Genomic DNA, 21459 nt, shown 5'->3' on the forward strand with positions numbered 1-21459 from the left:
GCGGGGGAAGAGAGAGGGCAGCGAGGAGGAATGACCGCGCGGCCGGTTGCTGATGCAACGCGCCGAAGGGTGGACTTGCTTGTAACTTTTTGTGTTTGCAACCTTAGCGAGCTTTTCGCCACCCCTGTTGTGTTTTTGATTGCAGGGTTTGAGGTTTTTCCTGTTACGTTTAGTTAAATGTTGACATCAGGTTTTGTCCTAAGCTTTTACATCTCAAGAAATGCTGTTCGTCTGGTTAGTTACATTGCCCTTGTGTTCTGTAGGAGCTTGAGGTTTGTTTTCTTGGCTTTTCTGAACTTTGCTTGGGGTTTTAGAACTAGACACATATTTGATTAAAAAATGTGCGTGGCTTGAGAGTCTGTTTCATTCATTTCAGCTCCACTTGTATTTACAGCACTGCAGTTTCACTGACAGACTCCAGACACTTGCATCTGGAAGACTTGCTTTCTAACAAACTACTTGGTAGTCGTTGCTACCTATGAATTCGCTTAAAATACTTATCTGATTCTATTTGAAATAGTTTCTGGGCAGTTCTTGTTATGAGCTGCTCAGAATGGCTGGATGACAATAAATACAGAGTCAAAGCATCTGGTTTTGGTTTTGAGGGCTTGTTTTCATTCACGTAAGAGTGCTTGTTTGACAAGTGTTGTCAACGTAACCCTATGAGCTGACTGTGTTAGTGTTTCAAAAACTGTTAGTGTTCCCCTTAAGTCCATGAATGAATTCCCGGACTTTAGAGACAAAGTTACTGAAGGAAATACATACAGACTATAACAAGCATTGCTTCAAAGTTCCTTTCCATTCGTTTTATTATCACTGAAATGTGTGTCCCGATTTAAAGTACTGTATTTTTTTTCCCCATGTGATACAATGAATGTAATAGTAAACACAGCGAATTCATGTTGAGTATCCATCCATTCATGACATGAGAACAAGACACGTAGAGAAACCACTGGAATGGCATTTTTCAGTCTTGAAACACACAGATCTGAGTAAGAGTGCAGCAAAAACTCACACTGCAGTATGTCAGTTTTCACCAAGAATTATTGCTGCTCTAACACTAAAAAATTCCTGTGTTTCTTTTTTTTCCTTAAGTACTTTCTGTCTTATTGGAGAAACCTTCCTGCAACACCTTTCTTGTGGCAGGTTTCAGCCTCTGACTGTAGTTACTTTCACTGGAACATTTTCATCATCATTGATTTCCCCCAGCCCAGACCTTTCCAAAATCTAAAAATACAGTTTGTAACAATTAGGAGCATGTTAGTTTTTGCTTTTCACTGTGTAACTCCCATATAAAACAGCAACTAACACTCAAAAATTTAATATCTGTTTATAACTGATGAAAAAAAACCCCCAGAATTGAGGAATAAAGAGCTGTACTAGTTTCAGTATTCCAGGACTAACAAACCATGATTTGCTGTTGTTTTCTAATGTGCTTGAGACTGTAATTGTAGTGTTGCACAGAATTGTTTTAGAAAAAAGGTAAGGCCCTGCAGATAGGGCCTGATTTCTTCCTTTCATGTTGATACAAATCTAGTTAAGAGAAGATTTTATGATTCTCCAGTTCAGTGTAAATGCTGCTGCAGGAGGCTTTGCAATGAAAGAATGAATACAAGGCGAGATACTCAGTGCAGAATAGAGCATAAAAGAGCACGGGAGTACTGGTGAATACTTTTTAAAGGAATAGGAAGAGAGGCAGCAGTCACAGAAACAGTTAATGAAAGAAGAAATGGCTATTTTGTCAAAATACAGTTTGGTGAAACTAGATTCAGGTCTCCCGTGGTAGCTGCTGGCAGAACAGTAGTAGTGAAGACTCCCCAAGAAGTTCATTTTGTCAGCTTTTATTAGAAGTGATTATGGCTATTCCTCTTTAAATGTGCACTTGACCTGCTGATTATGTAGAACCAGTCAGTTAAATTTCCTTAAGTATGCAAATGTTTCACACTTGAGCAAAACGTGAACAGATATTCTGAAGGCCCAGCACTTTCTCAGCTTCATCATGGAATTTTGTGTAATTAGAGTAATTACTACACTGTTAAACAATTGAAGACTCCCCACAGGTTGTACTCGACTGTTTCTATTTAGTTTTCCATTGGGGAAAAAAATCAAGGTTTTGCATGTATATAAACTCAGCCACTCCAAGAGAAGTTAAATTTTATTTACTGGAGACCTTGATATCAGGAAGAAATTCCATTTATGTTTGTGGGTGGATGGACTTAGATTCACAATTTGCTAGTAATGTGCAGTGACAGCCTTGATTATAACATGGATTATTCCACTTTATGCTTCAGTGAACAGAATAGTGTTTACTGGTCATTATGAAAACCACTCAATTTTAATTTCTGGTTTGGTGCTGTTAGGTGCCTTACATGATTTCAGTCTAAGTTCTTTTTACTAGATCCAGCTCGAGGGTGGAGAAGGACAAAGAGGGAAAGACCATTGTAAATTCCATTTTTGTTTTCAGTCTGGGACAAAAGACTATGTTTAGAATTGACTTCGAGGCTAAACTCAGCCTTCCTCCAGAAATTGATTCTTCCAGGCACAATGACAAGACATTGACAGCTGTTGTAGTACATCTACTGGATTTTTTTTGTTTTGTTTTAAACAAATAAGGCATTTGTCTGTGGTCTTCTTAATGAGACATCTTATTGTGCTCTGAAATTCAGCTTTAAAGTTAATCTGGGGGAAGCTTGGACAAATCTGTTCGCTGAGCAGAGGTTAGGGAGTTGTATTATTTCAGTGACTTGTGTGGCAGAGTTGTATGCAATTCCAATGAAGAGCCATTGTTTGCAGCCTGGTGAGGTGGCTGCAGGTTCAGGATGCTCAGTTATGGGGAGACTGCATTCAGGTTATGAGGATCTCCCACTTCAGCCTGGAATGGTCCTAGGAAATGGGCAATGTTACTTGTTATTTGAAACGACATGAGTTGGTTAATTCTCTCTTAACAGCAGAGGGAAATATACTCCATTTCAAAAGGCATTTCTCTATGTTACCAAACTTGATAAGCAACCTCATCAGTAGGCAGAGATACTCTCCTACCTTATATTGATAAACTTCAATCAAAAGACTTGAAACTTCATGCAAATATTATTATCTCTTCCCAACTCTTCATGTTTCACTGTTGCCATCATTTAAAGGAATATGTGTATACGTTGCAAACAGGAAAGTGCTAATGCTGCAAAAACAAGTGTTCAGAACTAGGGGAATACCAGATCAAGCAGATCCACTTTACCTTCTTCTGTTTGTTATGCTTAATTACATTAAACATTAGTATGTGCTTTTTTAAAAAAAGTTTCACAGAGGATATAGGATGTTCTCTGAATTAATTAATTCTGTATTTTATATGGATTCAGCATGTTTTATTTTATGCTTTCTCTTCAGACTCATCTTTAAACACAGAATTAATATATTTGTGGCTTATTTCGCTCATTACCATAATGTCTCAGAAGGAACTATTGAGGCAAAAAGCCTGAGAATAATTAGTAAATTCTTTCTGTCTGAACATTGACAAGTGTCAGTAAGTTCTAGGGTTTGTTGGCTGGGTTTTTTTTCACAGTTACTTAGCAGTGTGTTGAGAACAGAGCTCTCCAGGAACTGACACGCAGTTGAGTGTTAAACAGAAGTAAATTAGATCAAAGTTATGCTCGAACCTGGACTTTGAGAACAGGATGCACATAATTCTAGGAGAGCTGCGTGACGGAGGTAGAAAGAAAAGGCATTTTTTCCCATGCTCTTCACACGTCATAATACCAGGTTTTGCTTTCTGCAGTCTTCTGTCTCATTTCTGTGCATCTTCAAACCGAAAAAAACGCAACAAAAACAAGGAGCACTGTGTTTCATGGAGCTCTCCTGACGCCGTTGCCAATCGCTGGTCTCACAGACTTCTATTCCTGGTGTCAGCCCTGGTGTGAGCCAGCAGGCACTGGATGACTTGCAGAGTTAGCAAGTGGGAGCAGAAGAGCAGAGACCTGGAACCGTTGCAGACCTCTTACACAAATCACACTCTTGTTTTTACTCTCAGGGTTCTTTTCCTCCTCACTCTTTTGCATTCCAGTCTGATTGCTTTCTTTATATTCATGTGCCTGGATACCAGCGGCAAATGCGCATAGAAACTGGTATTTGCTTTTTGTCCCGGTGCCTGGGGGCCAGTGGACCAGGAGGAACAAATGCAAAGAAAGTTCTGCTTAGCAAACCTCCTAAATGCAATGGTGTTGAAAGAAGGTTAGCTGAAGGGAAATCTAAAGTGTAAATATACCAGACTTACTCTCAGGAACAACTGCACTTCATTTAAAAAAAAAAAAAAAGAGGTTTGAGTCAGCCAAATGGTTGAAATTGGTAAAATTACCAGCAATTAAAAACTGACACTAAGAAGTATTTCGACAATGTCATTGAAGGATAAATTTCTACAAAAACAGGACTCATTGTGTCTTTTTTTTTCTGGAAAGTTATGCTCTGTGTAGCTACTTTCCCCTTTGTTTTTGGAAAAGGCTTGCAAAGTAGGAGTTTGGCTCCTGTAGAACTGAATGATAAAGGCTCCTGCTGCAGTTCTCGGAAACCACAGCTGGTTTTCGTACCCTGCCTGGTCACCTGCTGCTCTGCCAGAGCTCAGCAGCCTCTGTGAGCGCTGATGGGACTGTTCCCTCAACCCAGAAGCACCAGCCAGGACCCATACAGATCAAACACTGAAATGTTGCAGGGAAGGGAGGAGGGGTTGCTAGGACCAGAAATGGGCAGGGAGGATTCAGGAGCACTGGATGCTCTTAACCTGCCTTTGCTGCTAGAGAAACTGCAAATGAATCTATGCTCTAAAAAGGATGATTAAAACTCACTGGGGTGAATTGACTTCTGTATATGTTCATTTTAGAAGCTGAAGCTTCATATTTTAAAGCTGTTTACTAGAGAAAATTAATTTCATTAAACCTTAATATGTAAAGTAAGAAAGACTTGTTAATTAAATTGGTTCCTTGGTACTAATTTAACTTCTATTAACACTATTTGAAAGAACTGTAAGCTACATCAGAAGTTTTATCTCTGTTGAAGTTGAGCTAGTGTGATAATTTCTCTTCCCTAAAAAAGTTATGAGATGGGATTGGATTGTTTGTAACTGACTACATTTGGAACGTGCAGATTTTCAGTGGAGCAATGCTTAAATAACATCCTACAGTTTAAAAAATGCTGTCTAAAAAGTTATCAGGGATTTCTAATTTTGTGATTAATAATAAAAAACCCACTTGTTTGTTTTGATCCTCTGAGAAAGGGAGAACTTAGTGGGTTGCAAAGATCAGTTCTGCATACTCAGGCTACTGATTTTTTTTCATTTGTACTTGTAGTATTGATATCCATTTGAAAAATATCACCAGGATCTTAATTTTAAAAACTCTTAGGCCTGTTACTTTTTGAAGTCAGCTGGACATAAAGTATATCACACAGCTGCTTTTATAACTTGAAGTTAAAGTTTATAACTTGAAGGTAATCATTAAGGGTGTTCGTCACCATGCAGATGGTTAGATTTAGATGCTGTAGTGGAGATTTTCAGTTATGTAAAAATCCTTTTTGTAAACCATATATTTTACCCAATTTCAACAGACTTCCTACCTCAAAGGGTTGAGCTGGGAAAGTTCTGCAGGCAGGAACCAGGAGTGTTAAACATGAGGGTAAGGAAAGGTTAAGGCTTTGATATCTGAACGTATCGGTAAATGGACTTTTCTGTTTTCAGAACTGGGAAGGAAATGCATCTTTTTCTTAGTTTGAACTTTGAGGATACAACTTCATACTGTCCTTCTTTCCTTTTGCTTTTGGCAGCAGCTGAATGTTCTCACATTTGTATCATACTGCACTAAGCCATCTCTGCATCAAAAGAAGACAGAGTGCTGGTCCTTCTGAACTTACCAGCACTGGCATAATTAGCACCTTGAATTAAGATGCAGTGTCTACATGGCTGTTTGTTGTTTGGGGTTTTTTATATTGTCTACAGATCAATGGCATCATCTTATACTTACTTAGAGGTTTTAAAATTTCTTTCACAGCCATTAGGTGTAAATATGTCTTCTAAAGTAAGCACCTTACATTTTCCTTAGAGCTTTGAGTCCATGTCAGCATCCTCATTCTGATGTGAGGCAAACAGGCATCAAGTGAGGAAAAAATACAGCTGTGAGAACACAAACCACTACCTTTGATGCATTTCAAAGCAATTCCATTGGGGGAAAAAGATCTCTAGACTTAACACTTAATTCTTTTTTAATTAATATTATTATTAATATTATGAAAATAGCTTTATGGGATATTTAAGTGGCATTGAGAAAAATTACCTGAAAAAAGGCTTCCTGCATGAATCCACATCCAGAATCACTGCCAGAGCTATGACAATTCAGATGTTTCTGGCTTTAGGCTAACAGAGCACATTGCCTCCTAAAAGGAATGAATTTAGTTTGCTTTCCTTTTATCTTTACAAATAGACACTTCTGCCAAAAATATTCCCCATTGTTCAAGTTAAGCATAAACAAGACATCAGCTGATTACACGTATCTTGAATGCTATGTTGTTTAATTTCTGGCAGCTTGGATTTTCATAGGGTGCCTGATACAGCTGTTTACATCGTGTGCGTGTACTCGTGGCTGCTCCATCAGGGTTGGATCAATAAAGAATTTAGGAAAACAAGCTGACCAAAAGGAAAGCCTGCCCAATGGAATAAGACACTTGCTTCCGGTTTTCTTTGCTGTTTTCAGTATTAAGTTTTTATAGTTCTGTGGGAATTCAGAAAACTGGTTTGTGGAACTACAACTCCCTGACAGGAGGTTGGAGTCAGGTGGGGGTTGGTCTCTTCTCCCAGGCAACCAGCAGCAGGAGAAGAGGGCACAGACTCAAGCTCTTCCAGGGAAGGTTTAGGTTGGATATTAGGAAGAGATTTTTTACGGAGAGAGTGCTCAGGCATTGTGCCCAGGGAGGTAGTGGGTTCACCATCCCTGGAGGTTTTCAAGCTGAGACTGGATGTGGCACTTAGTGCCATGGTCTTTTCCAACCCTGTTGATTCTATGATAACTCACAAGGCTTTTGAGTCCATTCATTCTCACTTATACTTTGTGAATGAAGATAAATACATACATGGTCAACTTGCCTGCATGGTACAGATAGAAGAATTAACAGGTAGAAGGACAGATATCTCATGTATCATGTTTAATAAAATTTGGGTCAACTATGAGGTATCATAATTTTTCCATTGGAACTTCAGAAAACTTAAACTTTTAAAGATCTGCTTGCAGTGCAGGGAAGAGAAAGCTAATTTAAAACATTTTGCATTTTTCATTCAATCCCATGGTTTTGAAGGAGCCCATTAATAGTACAAATATATGAATGAGCAAAAGAATAAATTGCCTCATGAAGTACAGTAAAAGAATTAAACCTAACTTAAAGAAGGGCACCTGCCTGTGCATTATGTTGTTACAAGGGGAAGTTACTCTTGACAACAGGAACTGTGAGGTTTAAACAGATTCTGTTAAACAGCTCATATCCCAATAGCCAAACACCCTGTTGAGAGAAGTTGGCTTGAAAATGCAGAGGTGTAAAGTGGGTTTGAATCGTGTAAGTGATTTTCAAATGAAATTCTTATTTGAGCTTTGTTAGTCTTTTGTAATTCAGACGTGCAACATTGTCCTTCAGCAAAAGGAGATAAAATATGTAGGGGTTTTTCATCAGAAAAAGTCGCAGAGTACTTTTTTTTTAAAATGAAGTAATAATCGGTAGAAGTAAATACTTCAGTTTGTTTGGCACTAGTGCACATGATGGATAATTATTTGATTAAATTATTGTGCCTATGCCCCACCCCACTGTCTTTGGCAGCATCTTTAGCATTTTCTCAATCATCTCCTGCTTCTCAGCACAGAAGCAGCTGGTGTTATCATTATTCTTTTTTTTTTTAATTTCCTTAGACAAGTATGAATCGTTGTGGCATAAAAAGGCAGATTAGAGAGAGATTCATGGAATCATTTGATATCCTCTATAGCTGAATCATTACTCGTGCAGCAGCTCAGCCTGAGTCTTTGCTGTGGATAACAGAGGTTGTATAACAGTCTTTTGGAAGACTAGTGGCCAGCAGGTTCTCTCCCCTGTACAGAAATGACATCTGCTATTAGGCATCTGTCCTTAAACACCGACATTGGCAGAATTTCAGTAATACAGTCTGTACTTGTCATAAAGGCGAAGTTGGTAGAGCTATGAGTTCATTAATCTAGAAAAAAATTTGCTGACAGGCAGATGTTGGTGGATGGTGAGTCTGGCCTAGCAATGGGAGAGAGATAAAATTATCCTAGGAGTCCATACCTGTTACGTGCTCTAAAACTGAAGACTTTCTGTTCATACACAACATTCTGTGTCAGTTGGAGCAATATGTCTTACTATATTTTATCCATTTTTGGCAGAATGTTAGATGTTCTTGAACCTTTTTTTCTCTGATTTCTTTTTCTTTCTCTCTTAAAATGTAGGAATATTCTGAGGACAGCAATTCTGAACCAAATGTGGATCTGGAAAATCAATACTACAATTCCAAAGCTTTGAAGGAAGATGATCCCAAGGCGGCATTAAGCAGTTTTCAGAAGGTCTTCTGTCTTTATATTCTATCTCTTCTTTTTATATTAATTCACATTTTAGCGTATTTCCTGACTCTTTGAGTTATTGATTTTCTGGAATTTTAAGAGTAATGTTTATGTTTTCACTTAACTAATGTGCTAAGTTCATCATTGGACAGCTTAGACTCCTGGCTGACTGCCTTTCAGGATCATTCTTAGGGATCATAAACAGGCCATGGAATGGTCTTACTTTATCACAGATCTGAGGTTTTAATCTTCAGGATTTACTAAGTTAATTAAACTGTTCCGTGTTTTCATGTGTCAACAATAGAAGGCAGAGCCATTTGTTTTTTAAATGGAATTGTGTTCTCCCCAGTGCCTTATGTAACATAATATATTTGGTTTGCTATCTGATTCCAAAGCTTTAAATGTGCAAAGACTAAAGTGACACAGAGTTTCTTTTCTTCATCTCAGTTTTAAATTTTTAATGTTTGCATACTGCCACCAGAAAGCAATATGTTAGATGCAACTTTTTAAAGAACGAAATGGATTTTTGCATCTCTTGGCTTATTTATAGTATAGAACAGAATTATACACATGACTTAAAAAAAAACCCCTTTCTAAAATTTTTACTTACAAAACATTCCCTTAGCTCGCTTACATTAAAGCCTAGGAGCCTTTCTGCTGTGTGAAGAAACTATAGCAATTCAGAAATGTAATTTTTAAACTAATTCAGTCAAAATTTAGCTGAGTCGGTTTTGCAGGGAGTGTTAATATTTTTTGTGCATACGTATTTATGGAGTGGCATTAAAGTTTAGTGTTTGGCAGTAAAGTTTAGTGTTTGGTGTTAGAGAACAACAACAAAAATCATAGTCACCCTCCCTCCATCAGCTAAGTTGTGAAAACTAATAAGGTACATACCTTTCACTGCCTGTCTCAGTTATATCAGGAAAGAGTAAAATTGAACAGTTAGACATTACTTTTTGAAGACCAAAGTGGGTGGAAAAGGCATGTATGGGATGTGTACATTTTAAACAAGCTATAAAATCAATTTAAGTTTGAATAAAGTTTTTATTAATATTGATGAAAAATTCTTCTGTTTCAGGTTTTGGAGCTTGAAGGCGAAAAAGGAGAATGGGGATTCAAAGCTCTGAAACAGATGATTAAAATAAACTTTAAACTGGTAGGAATTACAGATATTACTTGGGAGGAAATGGCATAAATATCTATTTCATCCAGAGGTCTTAAGTTATTTTTCTAATTTATGGCTATGACAACTAAATCTGCCAGAACTTGTCTTTTGCAGCCTTTCAAGGCTCTACAGACATGGCAGGGAAATGATGTGGTGGTTGCAAATCAAAGGCAAAATGGATGCAAAATAGCTGCTGTAGTTGGATGATACTCTCTGAAAGGCTGTGAAAGGCTCAGTCCTTGCTGTCCTGAGGTATCATACCATTGAAACTGGTACTGTGTCTGTGTGTGAAAAACTGATATGCTATGTATGCAACCATTCCCAAGAGTTTTAGAGCCAGCTGTTTACTTCGTTGGGATATTTTAAATGTCTATTCCATGCAGCCCTGATGAAGTGATTTCTGATTCTGCTGCTTATGAATCATGTGGTGATGTAAAAGTTCTAATAGCAACCACTACTGCAGAATCTTTCTCTTATCCTTTCCTGTGTGTATATTTGCAAGATATAACTCAGTTTTCAACGTTACACCAAAATTCATCATGTAATTTTGTTTTTCTTTTAGACTAACTTTCCCGAAATGATGAATAGGTATAAACAGCTATTGACATACATACGGAGTGCAGTTACAAGGAATTACTCTGAAAAATCCATCAATTCTATTCTTGATTATATCTCTACTTCCAAGCAGGTTGGATGATCAGTTCTTTCATCTTTATGGTTTTCTGGTTTGCATTTTTAACTATGGTTTAAATATATTTTTGTGTTTGGTTGGGGCTTTTTTTGATCTTAATAGAGAGCATTTTCAGTAGTCATTTGCTGTCGTGTAAAAAAATCTATTTCCCAGATTTAGTGGATTCTGTTAACACAGATAACTTTTTATATATTTGTCCTTTTATTGGTCAATATTTCCCTGGAATTTCTATGTGAACAAATACTTTAATTCTTTTAGCGTAATAACTACACAATATTGTGTCCTCTCAAATACAGTTTGTAATTATATATTTTTTTTTACTTTGGGGAGAGAGTTCTGTGCTGCCACTCTGGCAGAATGAAAGTTTACTAGCTGAATGATGGGTCAGTCTGAAGGTCTCAAGGATTGACTGAGACTATACCTTCTCAGTAGAGGTCAGTGCCATTTAGACAAATGCCAGACCTGGAGGGACAATCTGGAAATCTTAACTTGATGCATAGTCACAGATCTGTTATCCCCCAAAGAACAATGGCCATAAACAATGCTAACACATTCTCTGAAGAACCCTTGAAAAAGATAACACTCAGCACTCTTGATTTCCATTCTAGATGTTGTATTTTCAGGTTTTTTGCCAAGAAGTGTTTTGATGTGCTCAAGAGCTTTCTTTGACTCAGCATTGGTAGTATAGAAAGGAAAAAGCATCTTTTCTTTTGGCTGTTTTCCTCTCTTTTTAAAGCATAGTTTCTTTTTGATATGTAAATTATTTTTGTTTTTCTTCTTTTAAGTAGGAGCAATTTGCCTGTGTTTGTTACACAACATTAGAATTTTATTCCTTGGTTATATAAGATGGGCTTTGATAAGTGGCTTTCATTTGTCACTAGCATGATGGATGGGTGCAAATCTTAAATGTGATACTTCTTAATTATATCTGTTTCATACAAGAAAGCAAATGTAGTTAGTTTTGTTACTTTAGAAGCTCTTTGCAATTTAAATGCAGACATTCAGTAAGATGCAGATACCTTACTTATTTTGAAGTTCAAGCATGCACTTTTAGTTTGTTCAGATTGACTTTATTAACAGGTACAAATTTGCTGTTTACAATTATAGAATTCTGATTTTTTATGTCAGATGGATTTGCTTCAGGAATTCTATGAAACAACACTTGAAGCTCTGAAAGATGCTAAGAATGATAGATTGTGGTTTAAGACAAACACAAAGGTAAAATATATAACTTCATGTTTTCTGCTTTTGTGACACCTTCAGCTAAGTCTTGTAATTGTTACTAGACCTCAGTGCTTCAACTCTTTTTGTCATTACAGCTTGGCAAATTATATTTAGAACGAGAAGAATATGGAAAGTTACAAAAGATTTTGCGTCAGCTGCATCAGTCCTGCCAGGTACAGTTACATTCTAAATCACTCTGGCTTAGTAAACAGCATCGATTTTGTTATTTACATCTGTTGTTGGCCTTTGAGGCATATTGCTGAGCTTCAGTGCAGAGGCAAGAGAGCCTGTGCCTGCTTTAATTCGTTATCTGTTTGATAACACGAACCCAAAATAAGTGTTTTATTCCTTGATTAACAATCTTTTAAAAATTATTCACAACTGCTGGTGAGCTTTCTTCTTTGTCAGCTGCAAGAAAGGGAAGCAAGTACCAAGAATCTATAGATGCACAATAATCTATAGTGCATCAACATTTATTTTAAAATATGGCAAAATTCCAAGTGAGCTCTGTTCAAGACTGAAAGTCATATTGTTACTTTCCCATCTGGAAGGGGAAAAATAAATTAGCCATGCAGCCTGCTGTGCTTATTTGTGGCACTTTTCTTCCTTCAGTATGGAAAAGAGGTTACAAATATCTGGGAAGTGGTTCTGTTACAGGCAGCAGAAGCGTCATCTGTGTTATGTATACACTTGTCAGTCACACTTTTATATCCTGAGTGTGGTTTAGGGAAAGTGGAAAAGAATAGAGGGTAAATTTTTAAGGAAAGCATTTAATTAAACAAAAATACTGATGTTTTAAATAAAGCACTTTAAAACATGGCCTGTGGTAAGTTCTTTGAGTATTATAGCTAACTATATATGTAAAACTATATGTTTAAGTATATATATACGCTATAGATAGTATACACTATATAACTATATAGTCTAACTATATATGTGAGTATATATTAACTCTTTGACTTAATAGTTATTTCAAAATTTTAAAGTTTTAGGAATTCTAAAGTAATTTCTGACAGGAAGTTACTGAGAGTATTTGGTAGTAACTTTCGTACTAGTCTAAAACTGAAATGGTTGTTCTCTTAAAATTTCACAGTATTTATTACTTAATCTGTCCTAGACTGATGATGGGGAAGATGACCTAAAAAAAGGTACTCAACTATTGGAAATCTATGCTTTGGAAATTCAAATGTATACAGCACAGAAAAATAACAAAAAGCTTAAAGCACTATATGAACAGTCATTGCACATCAAGTCAGCCATTCCTCATCCACTGATCATGGGAGTTATCAGAGGCAAGTTAATCTTGACTTTTTCATTTAACTTCTGTTGCATGGATTAGTTTTATGAAAATCTGATGCTTCTTTTCCAGTTCCAAGTATAAAGACAGAGGATCCTGTAGATTGAGAGGCTGCAGTTTAATATTTGCCTGTTATAGGACTTCATCTCTGCTCTTCTGGTGCCCAAGTACCAGATGCAGTGGTCAGAACACCAGGACAGTTGGCTATATAAATGTTAGCAGAGAAGCAGTAGAAAGAAAAGAGGAAGACTTGAGCTGCTTGACACCTTGGCAGGCAACAAAAGATAAATGCAAAGGCGTTTGCAGGGGATAAAAACAAAGGCCTGACAGGACTGCTGGCAGAAGGGACTGCTGTTCCTGCAGTCCCTTTTGTGCCTGATGTCTCACCTCACTAAAATTCATCACAAACTGAAGGACTTTCAGATGTGCTTGAAAATACTATTTATTATCTGCTGTGATGAGTTGTGGTGGAAATGTACCATGTGTCTTGAAAAAAACACCTTTCTCCAGGATACTGTTGCACCTTCCTTCTTCCCCTGCTGTAGGCACTTGCACAGACAATCAGACAGTAGTGGGTACTTCAGAAATGAAAGGAGATAGAGGATTTCTCATGTTTTCAGTCTGGTTTTGCTCAACAGAGAGGGAAAATTCCATAAATATAGGAAGTCTGCTGCTGTCGAAATGGAGATAAATTCCATTTCAGTTTTTACAGTATTTTAACAAAAGGGTGAAGTAATTATTGGCTATGAGGATTCGTGTTCTTTTAGTTTTATGGTGTGGGTTGGGTTTTGTTTTTTCTCCATTGGAATGGGTTTATTCAAATGGCACTGCTGTATGTGAAGGCCCTAATGTGTTTTTTTCCTAGTGATTTCACAGAATGAAATGACTTCTGAAAATATTTCAGTGATCTATTTAGAAATAGCATGGAACTTGAGTGCAATTATTATAGTCAGCAACAAGCACACAGTGTTCCTTTCCTCATCATCTGTGTTTTCTTTTCAGAATGTGGAGGCAAAATGCACTTAAGAGAAGGAGAATTTGAAAAGGCACATACTGATTTTTTTGAAGCATTCAAGAATTATGATGAATCAGGGAGCCCCAGAAGAACCACTTGCTTAAAATACTTGGTCTTAGCAAACATGCTCATGAAGTCTGGAATAAATCCATTTGACTCTCAGGAGGTATTTTTTTCTTTTTCCTTCACACATACCCCCCACCTCCCACCCTACCCCCTCTGAATTTATAGAGAAATTACCCAAAAGATGAAAAAAAAGATTTAAAATCTAAACTTGTATATTATGCTTTCTTTTCTGTGTAGGCTAAACCATACAAAAATGATCCAGAGATTCTAGCAATGACAAATTTAGTAAGGTAAGATACTAATTTTTCCAGAGAAGATAACAAAAATAATAAATATATATAGTGTCCAAACCAGAAATGGAATGTTTTTAGATGTAGCTTTTCTCTGCATAGCTAATGCAGTTGTTGGTACTTGTACTGCAGCTGGTCTTTAGGGTTTGGCTGATTACATATGAGAAACTGAGTTGACTGACATCTCATACCAAAGCCAGTAGAATAATTTGATGTATGGCTGTGTCATGATTACTAGAGGAGTTTCATAATTTAGGGATATGAAACTGAACTCTCAAGGGTTCTCTCCTACCCTTCAAACATACATGAAAATTAAAAGAAGGCCTTGTTACCTCTTACAGGCAGCACAGTGATGTGAGAACTTTTAGTGTATTGAGATCATTAGGTAAAATCAAGTGAACTGAGGCAGTGCTTGTATATTGTGCTCTGAAGCTAAGCCATTCCATCCACCCTATCCTGCCTTTGCTTTATCAGGTTAAAAGAAAATGAATAATACATAAGAAAACTTTTCTTACCTTTCCATTATGTAAGAAGTCATGTCTGCTCACATTTTGAAATGCACAGTTGATCTCATGTTGGAACAAACCTTGCTGTGATACCACTATGGTCCTGTACCATTGTATGCATAGAAATTGTTTCTGGAAGTGAGGATGTTCATCCCTTATTGACACAACGACTGAGTAAATGATTTGGCAGTTTCTGAAGGGACTATTTCCAGTAATTCCACTTCAGATGTGTTTTTTCTATTTCACTGTCATAGTTTCATGTGAATTTGTGGCAGAAGGGACTCCAGATGGCCTTACCCAATCTGATTTTGTTCCTATTTCTAATTTATACTTTTTATCTTGACATTTGAGTATAACTGCTTCTGAATTAATAATGCAGTTACAGCAGTGGAGATAACAAATCGCAGATGATAAAATTAATTTCAAAGATTACAGTTATGTTTTTAATCCTTCCTATACTCTACAGTGGGAGCTCGAATGTTTTACCTATGATTAAAATAGACTTCTGAAATAAACAATGAAATATACTGAACTAGAATTCCTCTTCATTATGAAGAGATATTTATTGGTTGCATGTGATACAGGCCATGCCACTCACATAGCTCCATTTGTGAACTGTTCAAGTTCTACCTTAAATTTGACAGGTCTTTTCCTTGACCATTTTAATAAAGGATGAATCTTTTTTGACCAGTTTCAATACAATTTGAAAATGTACAGACTATGAAGGAAAAATACATGTTGTTTTTAAAATGTTGATGTTAGTATTGAACAGAAGTGTTTCAAGGAAAAGGTCGTGTTTCATTGGTAACAGCTCTTGACCTCTAATGATGCAGTGTTGCTACTACTGAACAACAGGTGTCTAAACACACATTCTTTTTGTAATCCTTTCTCAGATAGCAAGATTGACTAGTTATATGATATACATACAAATAAAAATGTTAAAAGTAATACTATGCCAGCATTATTGATGATTAATCCTTGAAATCAGGATTTTTTCAAGTATTTCAGCTTAAGATGGACATTGTGGAGAGAGCAACAGCCTTCTAGACTCTTGTTAGCTCTTCCTTGTTCCATAAAGTATAACTACATGAAGCCAGAATTCATGTAGTGATAATTTTCAAAACTGGCTATTTTTAGCTCATTTAAAGAGTAACTTCTTAAAGTACAAAAGTTGTGAAACTAGAGAGCACTTGTGGGACAGCTAAATGTTCTCACACTACACTCGAGTAAATGCTGCTAAAATTGAAATAGGAGGAAGGTCATTTCTGTTGCATTTCATCTTGAAATAGATTTACCTTGTGAAGGTTCTGAAGATAATTACCACCAATGCTTAATACAGGTTTTTTAAGAAAATGTAGAACATATGCTGATCATTCTGTCTAACTTTTAAAAATTAAGTCAGTCTCTGGTTTTTTTCTGAAGTGCCTATCAGAATAATGACATCACTGAATTTGAGAAGATTCTGAAAACAAATCACAGCAACATCATGGACGATCCCTTCATAAGGGAGCACATTGAAGGTATTTCTGAAGGCTGTTTTAATCCTTTTTGTTTTCACTACTTAGGAAGCTCCTTTTTTTTCTTCCTTTTTTTTTTCTCAGGGTTTATTTTTCTTCTTGGCAGAACAAGAGTTCTTTTGTAATCACTTGTGGGCAATTCCTTTACTGCTTACAAGACTTTTAGAAGTTGGTCAAGGCCAACATGTATCCAGGCATGTAGCGTGACTGGGAAGAATTGCAGGAATGATGGCAAAAGTTCTAGCAAAATTGGATATTCTAAGATAATATCTGTGGTGGTGTTCAGACACTGAGTATTTTGAGTGGAGTTTTTTTTCCCATTGGAAGGTTTAAATGAGAGCAGCCCTTACCTGTAAAGGTGGTTTGTGTCAGTCTCAATAGTTAGATGTTTGCTGGTTTATAAGGTTAATTTTCTACTTTAGTTTAAAGACAAAATACATAGACACTGTAATGGAGATTGCACTAATAAATGTGTGTAATAAAATATGTGACAAGATGCATGCTTTTTAATGTGTATGTTTAAAACAGTGTTTGGAGGTGCAGTACCTGTGCTTAAGAAAACAGGGGAACACAATAACAGATGCCTCTCTGTTCCATTAACATGACAAATTAAGATACCTCCTGCATTTTTCATGTATCTGAGACTTAAAATGTCTCTTCACTAGAACATAGTGTCCAGTGCTTCAGATAACTACTGTTTTCAAGAGTAAGTGTTGCTGTGGCATTGCAGGAAAGTTATGTGAAAGAGAAGAGTTAAATCCAGGGACCTGGTTTTCTTACACTTCTTGTTTGTAAAAGAGAACATGGCAAACAGCAGGAGAAACTAAATATAACCCCTCTGCTGCTGTTCCATGCTGACTACTGGTGAGCTTCAAAGTCTGGTAGGGAGACTGTAAGATCAGAGATGGATGCTTCAGGGAGAAGGTATGACAGAACTGGAAACAAGAGGAGGAGGACAATTGAAGCGAAGCATTGAAGAGAATTTGAGTTGCACTTCTTTCATGCTAGTGTTGTCTCATATTTTTCATTTCCTAGGGATACACAATGTATGTTCATGGTTATAATGTTTACCTTGCCTTGTTGTCTTAATCTTCTTAGTTTTACTGAGACACATAATCTGGTCTTCAGTGGCTTTTTATTATATAAACAGTCCTTGTGTAACTAGTTAGGTAAAAATGAATCTAGCTTTGTTCTCTGTTAATTTATAATTGTGATTTATGTTTTCATTTTATCCCATCTTTCTTAATAATGCAGAAATTTCTAAAACAATGCCTGCACTATCTTACCTAAGCAAAGTCAGACACTCCATGCAGATTGTTTTATGCTACTTCAGTTCCTCACCATAACTATGCCACTAGGCCCTGATCTTTTAACTTCAAATGTGAATATTCCCCATGAAGTTAAATGCACAGAGACTTTCTAAGTTGCATAGCTTTAAGAATGCCTCTTTTTGCTTTTGTGCAAGGCAAACATTCTAACCATAGAGAGGCAGACATACCATGCAATAGTCTCTGTGATTTATCCAGTTAGTTTGAACAATTTGAATGTTTACTGGAGAATACCTTGCTCTCTGTTTAAACAGTTTTCGACCCTGTCCACATTCAGAGTTACATATTGTTTGCATCCCTGGAAAAAGAGAGCCCTTGTTTTTTGCTGTGCTTCTCCACTCACTGAGTTACTACCTTAAAAGACTGTAGTGTTTAGGATACCTTTCTGTATGGACCAGTATTGCATCTTTATTTCAGTGCTGTTGTTTTTACTGTGTTTATTTTTTCTTCTCCTGCAGAGCTTTTGCGAAACATCAGAACACAAGTGCTTATAAAATTAATTAAGCCTTACACAAGAATACATATTCCTTTTATTTCTAAGGTATGTGTCAGTGGAGCTTTGCATTTGCTTAAGTAAATGATTAATTGTGAGTAAAAGCTTTTAAATAAACACAGTGCTTCCAGAAATAGAACATCTAAAATATACTTTAAGCCACAGAGTAGTACTGATGCACTGCTGGCAGCTTGGCAGTGCAAAAATGTAAGTTTCAACTGTCATCCAAATGCTTTTTACAATATGTACTACGATATACTTCTAAAATATTCAATTACCATATTCTGCTTGGTGTAGAAAATACCATTTCTTAAGAGAAGTCTAAAAAGTGAAATTTGTATCTTTAAAAATATAATTACAAATGTAAGTTTTATGAACATAAAAATCCAAATGTTAATTCTTGTTGTTTAGAAGATATCTTCAAATGCCTGTGTTGCATGAGGTTACAGAACTATGGTAATAGAATCAACCAACTGTTATCATAGAATCACTGATTTCATTGCCTAATCTGGAAAGAACAAAATCAAAACCCAGTGAGAAGAGATGACTATTTCCATCTCCTGTGTGTCTGTGATTTTGCTTGCAAAACTTCACAGCATTACAAAATATGTCATGAAATACTAGAGATGCCCATTTTTTATCCTTAAATTCTCCTCAGAACTCTGTATGTTTTTTTTCTAAGCTAGAGTTAGCATTTATAGAACTTGCTTGAGCCAGAAGACGTAATTAGGTCTGTAAACAGTTTTGAGTGCAGACCCACTCTTTGCTGATAATGATTGGCTTATTTTATTTCCTGGGGTTTTGTGGTTGTGGTTTATTTTGCTGTTGTTTGGTTTGGGATATTTTTTATCTGTTTGTTTTTTCAGTAAGTCAGTAAAGGTACTAATTTCCAGAGCTTCCAAAATACTGTTTTAACCCCTTCAGCCTTCTCTGGGAGGTTACTGATCTCTTGATTCCTGGCTGTGTGTACTTTGGCTGGAGGTCTTTTGCTTGCTAGATCAGAATTGAATTGATACTTTTGAACAGTTAGAAACAGAAATGAAACCAACTTCTGTATGTGAAAATAAAGATTAGAGGGTTTTCATGTTGAAAAACCTGGTAGCAGCATAATGAGTTTTCTTTTTCTTTCAGGAGTTAAACATAGATGTAGCTGATGTGGAAAGTTTGCTTGTGCAGTGCATATTGGATAAGTATGTACTTCGTTCTGGATTACTGATCTTTGGTTACTTTAAAATTATCAAACTATCTAAGAAGTAACAGAACAGTATTTTGGTGCATTGTGACCACACTGGATAGTTCTAGAACCAAGAGGGAATGATTCTGACTTTGGATTTGCTTGGCCTATGAGCAATAAAGTACATTTGAAAGATGGGAGCCAAGAAAATGATGCAGAGAGATTGAGTGACATGTTGTTGCTTTTTAATTACGAAGTGAATTACTTGAATTATTATGAAAGTTACTATTCTTAGTAATTAGTGCTTATACCCATGTATTTTTGAGTGCATTTTCAAGTTGACAAATAAAGTAATCTGCTCTCCTTAACTGGAAAAACTTAACTGCAGTTTGTGAAACCTTATTTTTTTTGGAGGGTAGCTTGTTATATCTACTACAAAACCACAATCCATACATGGGTTTTTATTTTTAAACTTGTTTGTACATAAATCTCCACTTTTTGTGATTCCTTGACTTTCAAGAAGTGTTTATTATTGCTTCAGACTGTGTGTGGGTCATAGCTGAGCAGATAACATACACATTGCCCAGCGAATGATTTTATTTGACTTCCAGCCCTGATGACAGCTGAACAGGCAGAACTGCCCAGGATGGTGTGTCATACAAGGGCTGAATTTGAAATGGACTTTGTGTCTCTTATCTAAGATCACCTCTTATTTTACCTCTGTTTTATTGTTAGCTTCTGTTTCCATGCCCATTAGTGATTTACAGTTGTTTGTTTATTTCCTTCTAGCACTATACATGGCCGAATCGATCAAGTCAACCAGCTCCTAGAACTGGATCACCAGAAGAGAGGAGGTGCACGGTATACTGCGTTAGATAAATGGACCAACCAACTAAATTCTCTCAACCAGGCTGTAGTCAGCAAGCTGGCCTAACAGAAAACAAGCTTTTACAAACGTACTTAAGGCAACAGTGCAGTGATGTAAACCTTAAAAGAACTGGGAATGGCAAAACTACTGTCGGTTGGTGTGCCCTGAAATTATTGGAGTTATGGCAGAAGTGCTTTTTTGATCAGCTGGTTTGTGTTTTGCTGCTGCATTTATCCCAAGAAAAAAAAAACAGCTTTAATCTCCAGAAGAAAACCAAAATGCCACGGGATTTATGCTGTATTGACATCTTGCCCTAAACATACAACATCCTAGTAATTTGTCACGGGGCAATTGATGACCAGAGAGAAGATTTTTGTCATGATTTTAAATACACTGACACGTTACTGTTGGTTAAATTTAAACATGTTTTACCTGCAGAAATTCTCTCACAGAAATTACCTGCAATAACTTGAAATGCATACCCTTTTGAACACTTCCTTTTCTCATGTATAAATTGAAATGTTTGCTGCATTTTGCAAAATGTCAGTTCTCCAAAAATGTGTCCATATATTTCTGTACCTGCAGTGTAGTAAAGGTTTAGAAGAAACCCCATAATTATAGTGGCATACTGTCACTTAGGTTTCAAGCAGCAAAATAAACAGTGCAGTTCAGAAATTGTACAGTTTGTTTCTTGATGTGCTTTCATTATACTTGAATTTTACTTGTGTTATTTTCGAAAGAAAATAGATACTGCTTCGAAAATAGGTATTACTTGATCCTCACCTCATTTGTGAAGGACAAGATGTAGAATTTGAGTCTAAACCCCTTGGTGTACCTGCTGTTGATTTTTCTTTTTTTCCTTTTTATTTCCCCTTTAAATAGATAAACATAAATGCTAGAGAGCTTATAAGCTGACATTTAGCAGTGTTGCTAACTGACTTTTAGCTTGCAAGATACCAAACTAGTATCAGTCCTGTCTAGTTGATGTTGGTGGTTATTTGGCATCTCTCAGGGATTTGCTTAGTTTTTCTTTTGCTACTTGAAGAATACAGGTTTGCCAAGCAGTACCCTGGGAACAGAAATGCAGACCCTGATTGTTATCTCTCTTTGCCTAATCTGTGCTCTTTTTGACCAGATTCAGTGTATGTAAAATGACACTTGTGTACAGTGTAGGGACCAAGTACAGTGACCTCAGTAATAATGGAATCTGTTCTGTCTGAAATGTTTGAATGTATTG

General features: G+C 36.5%; 1 protein-coding gene across 1 annotated transcript; it reads left to right on the plus strand.

The window, feature by feature from the left end:
• The first annotated feature begins 8482 nt into the window (after nucleotides 1-8482).
• COPS2 (COP9 signalosome subunit 2) lies at nucleotides 8483-21038 on the plus strand. The gene is made up of 12 exons (XM_009069520.1): nucleotides 8483-8591; nucleotides 9667-9744; nucleotides 10316-10441; nucleotides 11573-11662; nucleotides 11764-11841; nucleotides 12786-12960; nucleotides 13968-14146; nucleotides 14284-14336; nucleotides 16265-16362; nucleotides 18146-18228; nucleotides 19312-19370; nucleotides 20144-21038. Exons 2-12 carry the CDS (start codon nucleotides 9721-9723, stop codon nucleotides 20286-20288), a joined length of 1110 nt encoding a protein of 369 aa, XP_009067768.1. The 5' UTR covers nucleotides 8483-8591; nucleotides 9667-9720; the 3' UTR covers nucleotides 20289-21038.
• The last annotated feature ends 421 nt before the right edge of the window (nucleotides 21039-21459 follow it).

The sequence above is a fragment of the Acanthisitta chloris genome, unplaced genomic scaffold (assembly GCF_000695815.1).
Source record: "Acanthisitta chloris isolate BGI_N310 unplaced genomic scaffold, ASM69581v1 scaffold6352, whole genome shotgun sequence".
NCBI classification, from domain to species: domain Eukaryota; kingdom Metazoa; phylum Chordata; class Aves; order Passeriformes; family Acanthisittidae; genus Acanthisitta; species Acanthisitta chloris.

Excerpts from the sequence above, each read along its gene's own strand:
- COPS2 (XM_009069520.1), top strand. The coding sequence starts at position 9,721 with ATGATTAAAATAAACTTTAAACTG. Across the intron at positions 10,442-11,572 it reads ATATCTCTACTTCCAAGCAG|ATGGATTTGCTTCAGGAATT; the intron begins GTTGGATGATCA and ends TTTTTATGTCAG. Across the intron at positions 18,229-19,311 it reads ATATTCCTTTTATTTCTAAG|GAGTTAAACATAGATGTAGC; the intron begins GTATGTGTCAGT and ends TTTTTCTTTCAG.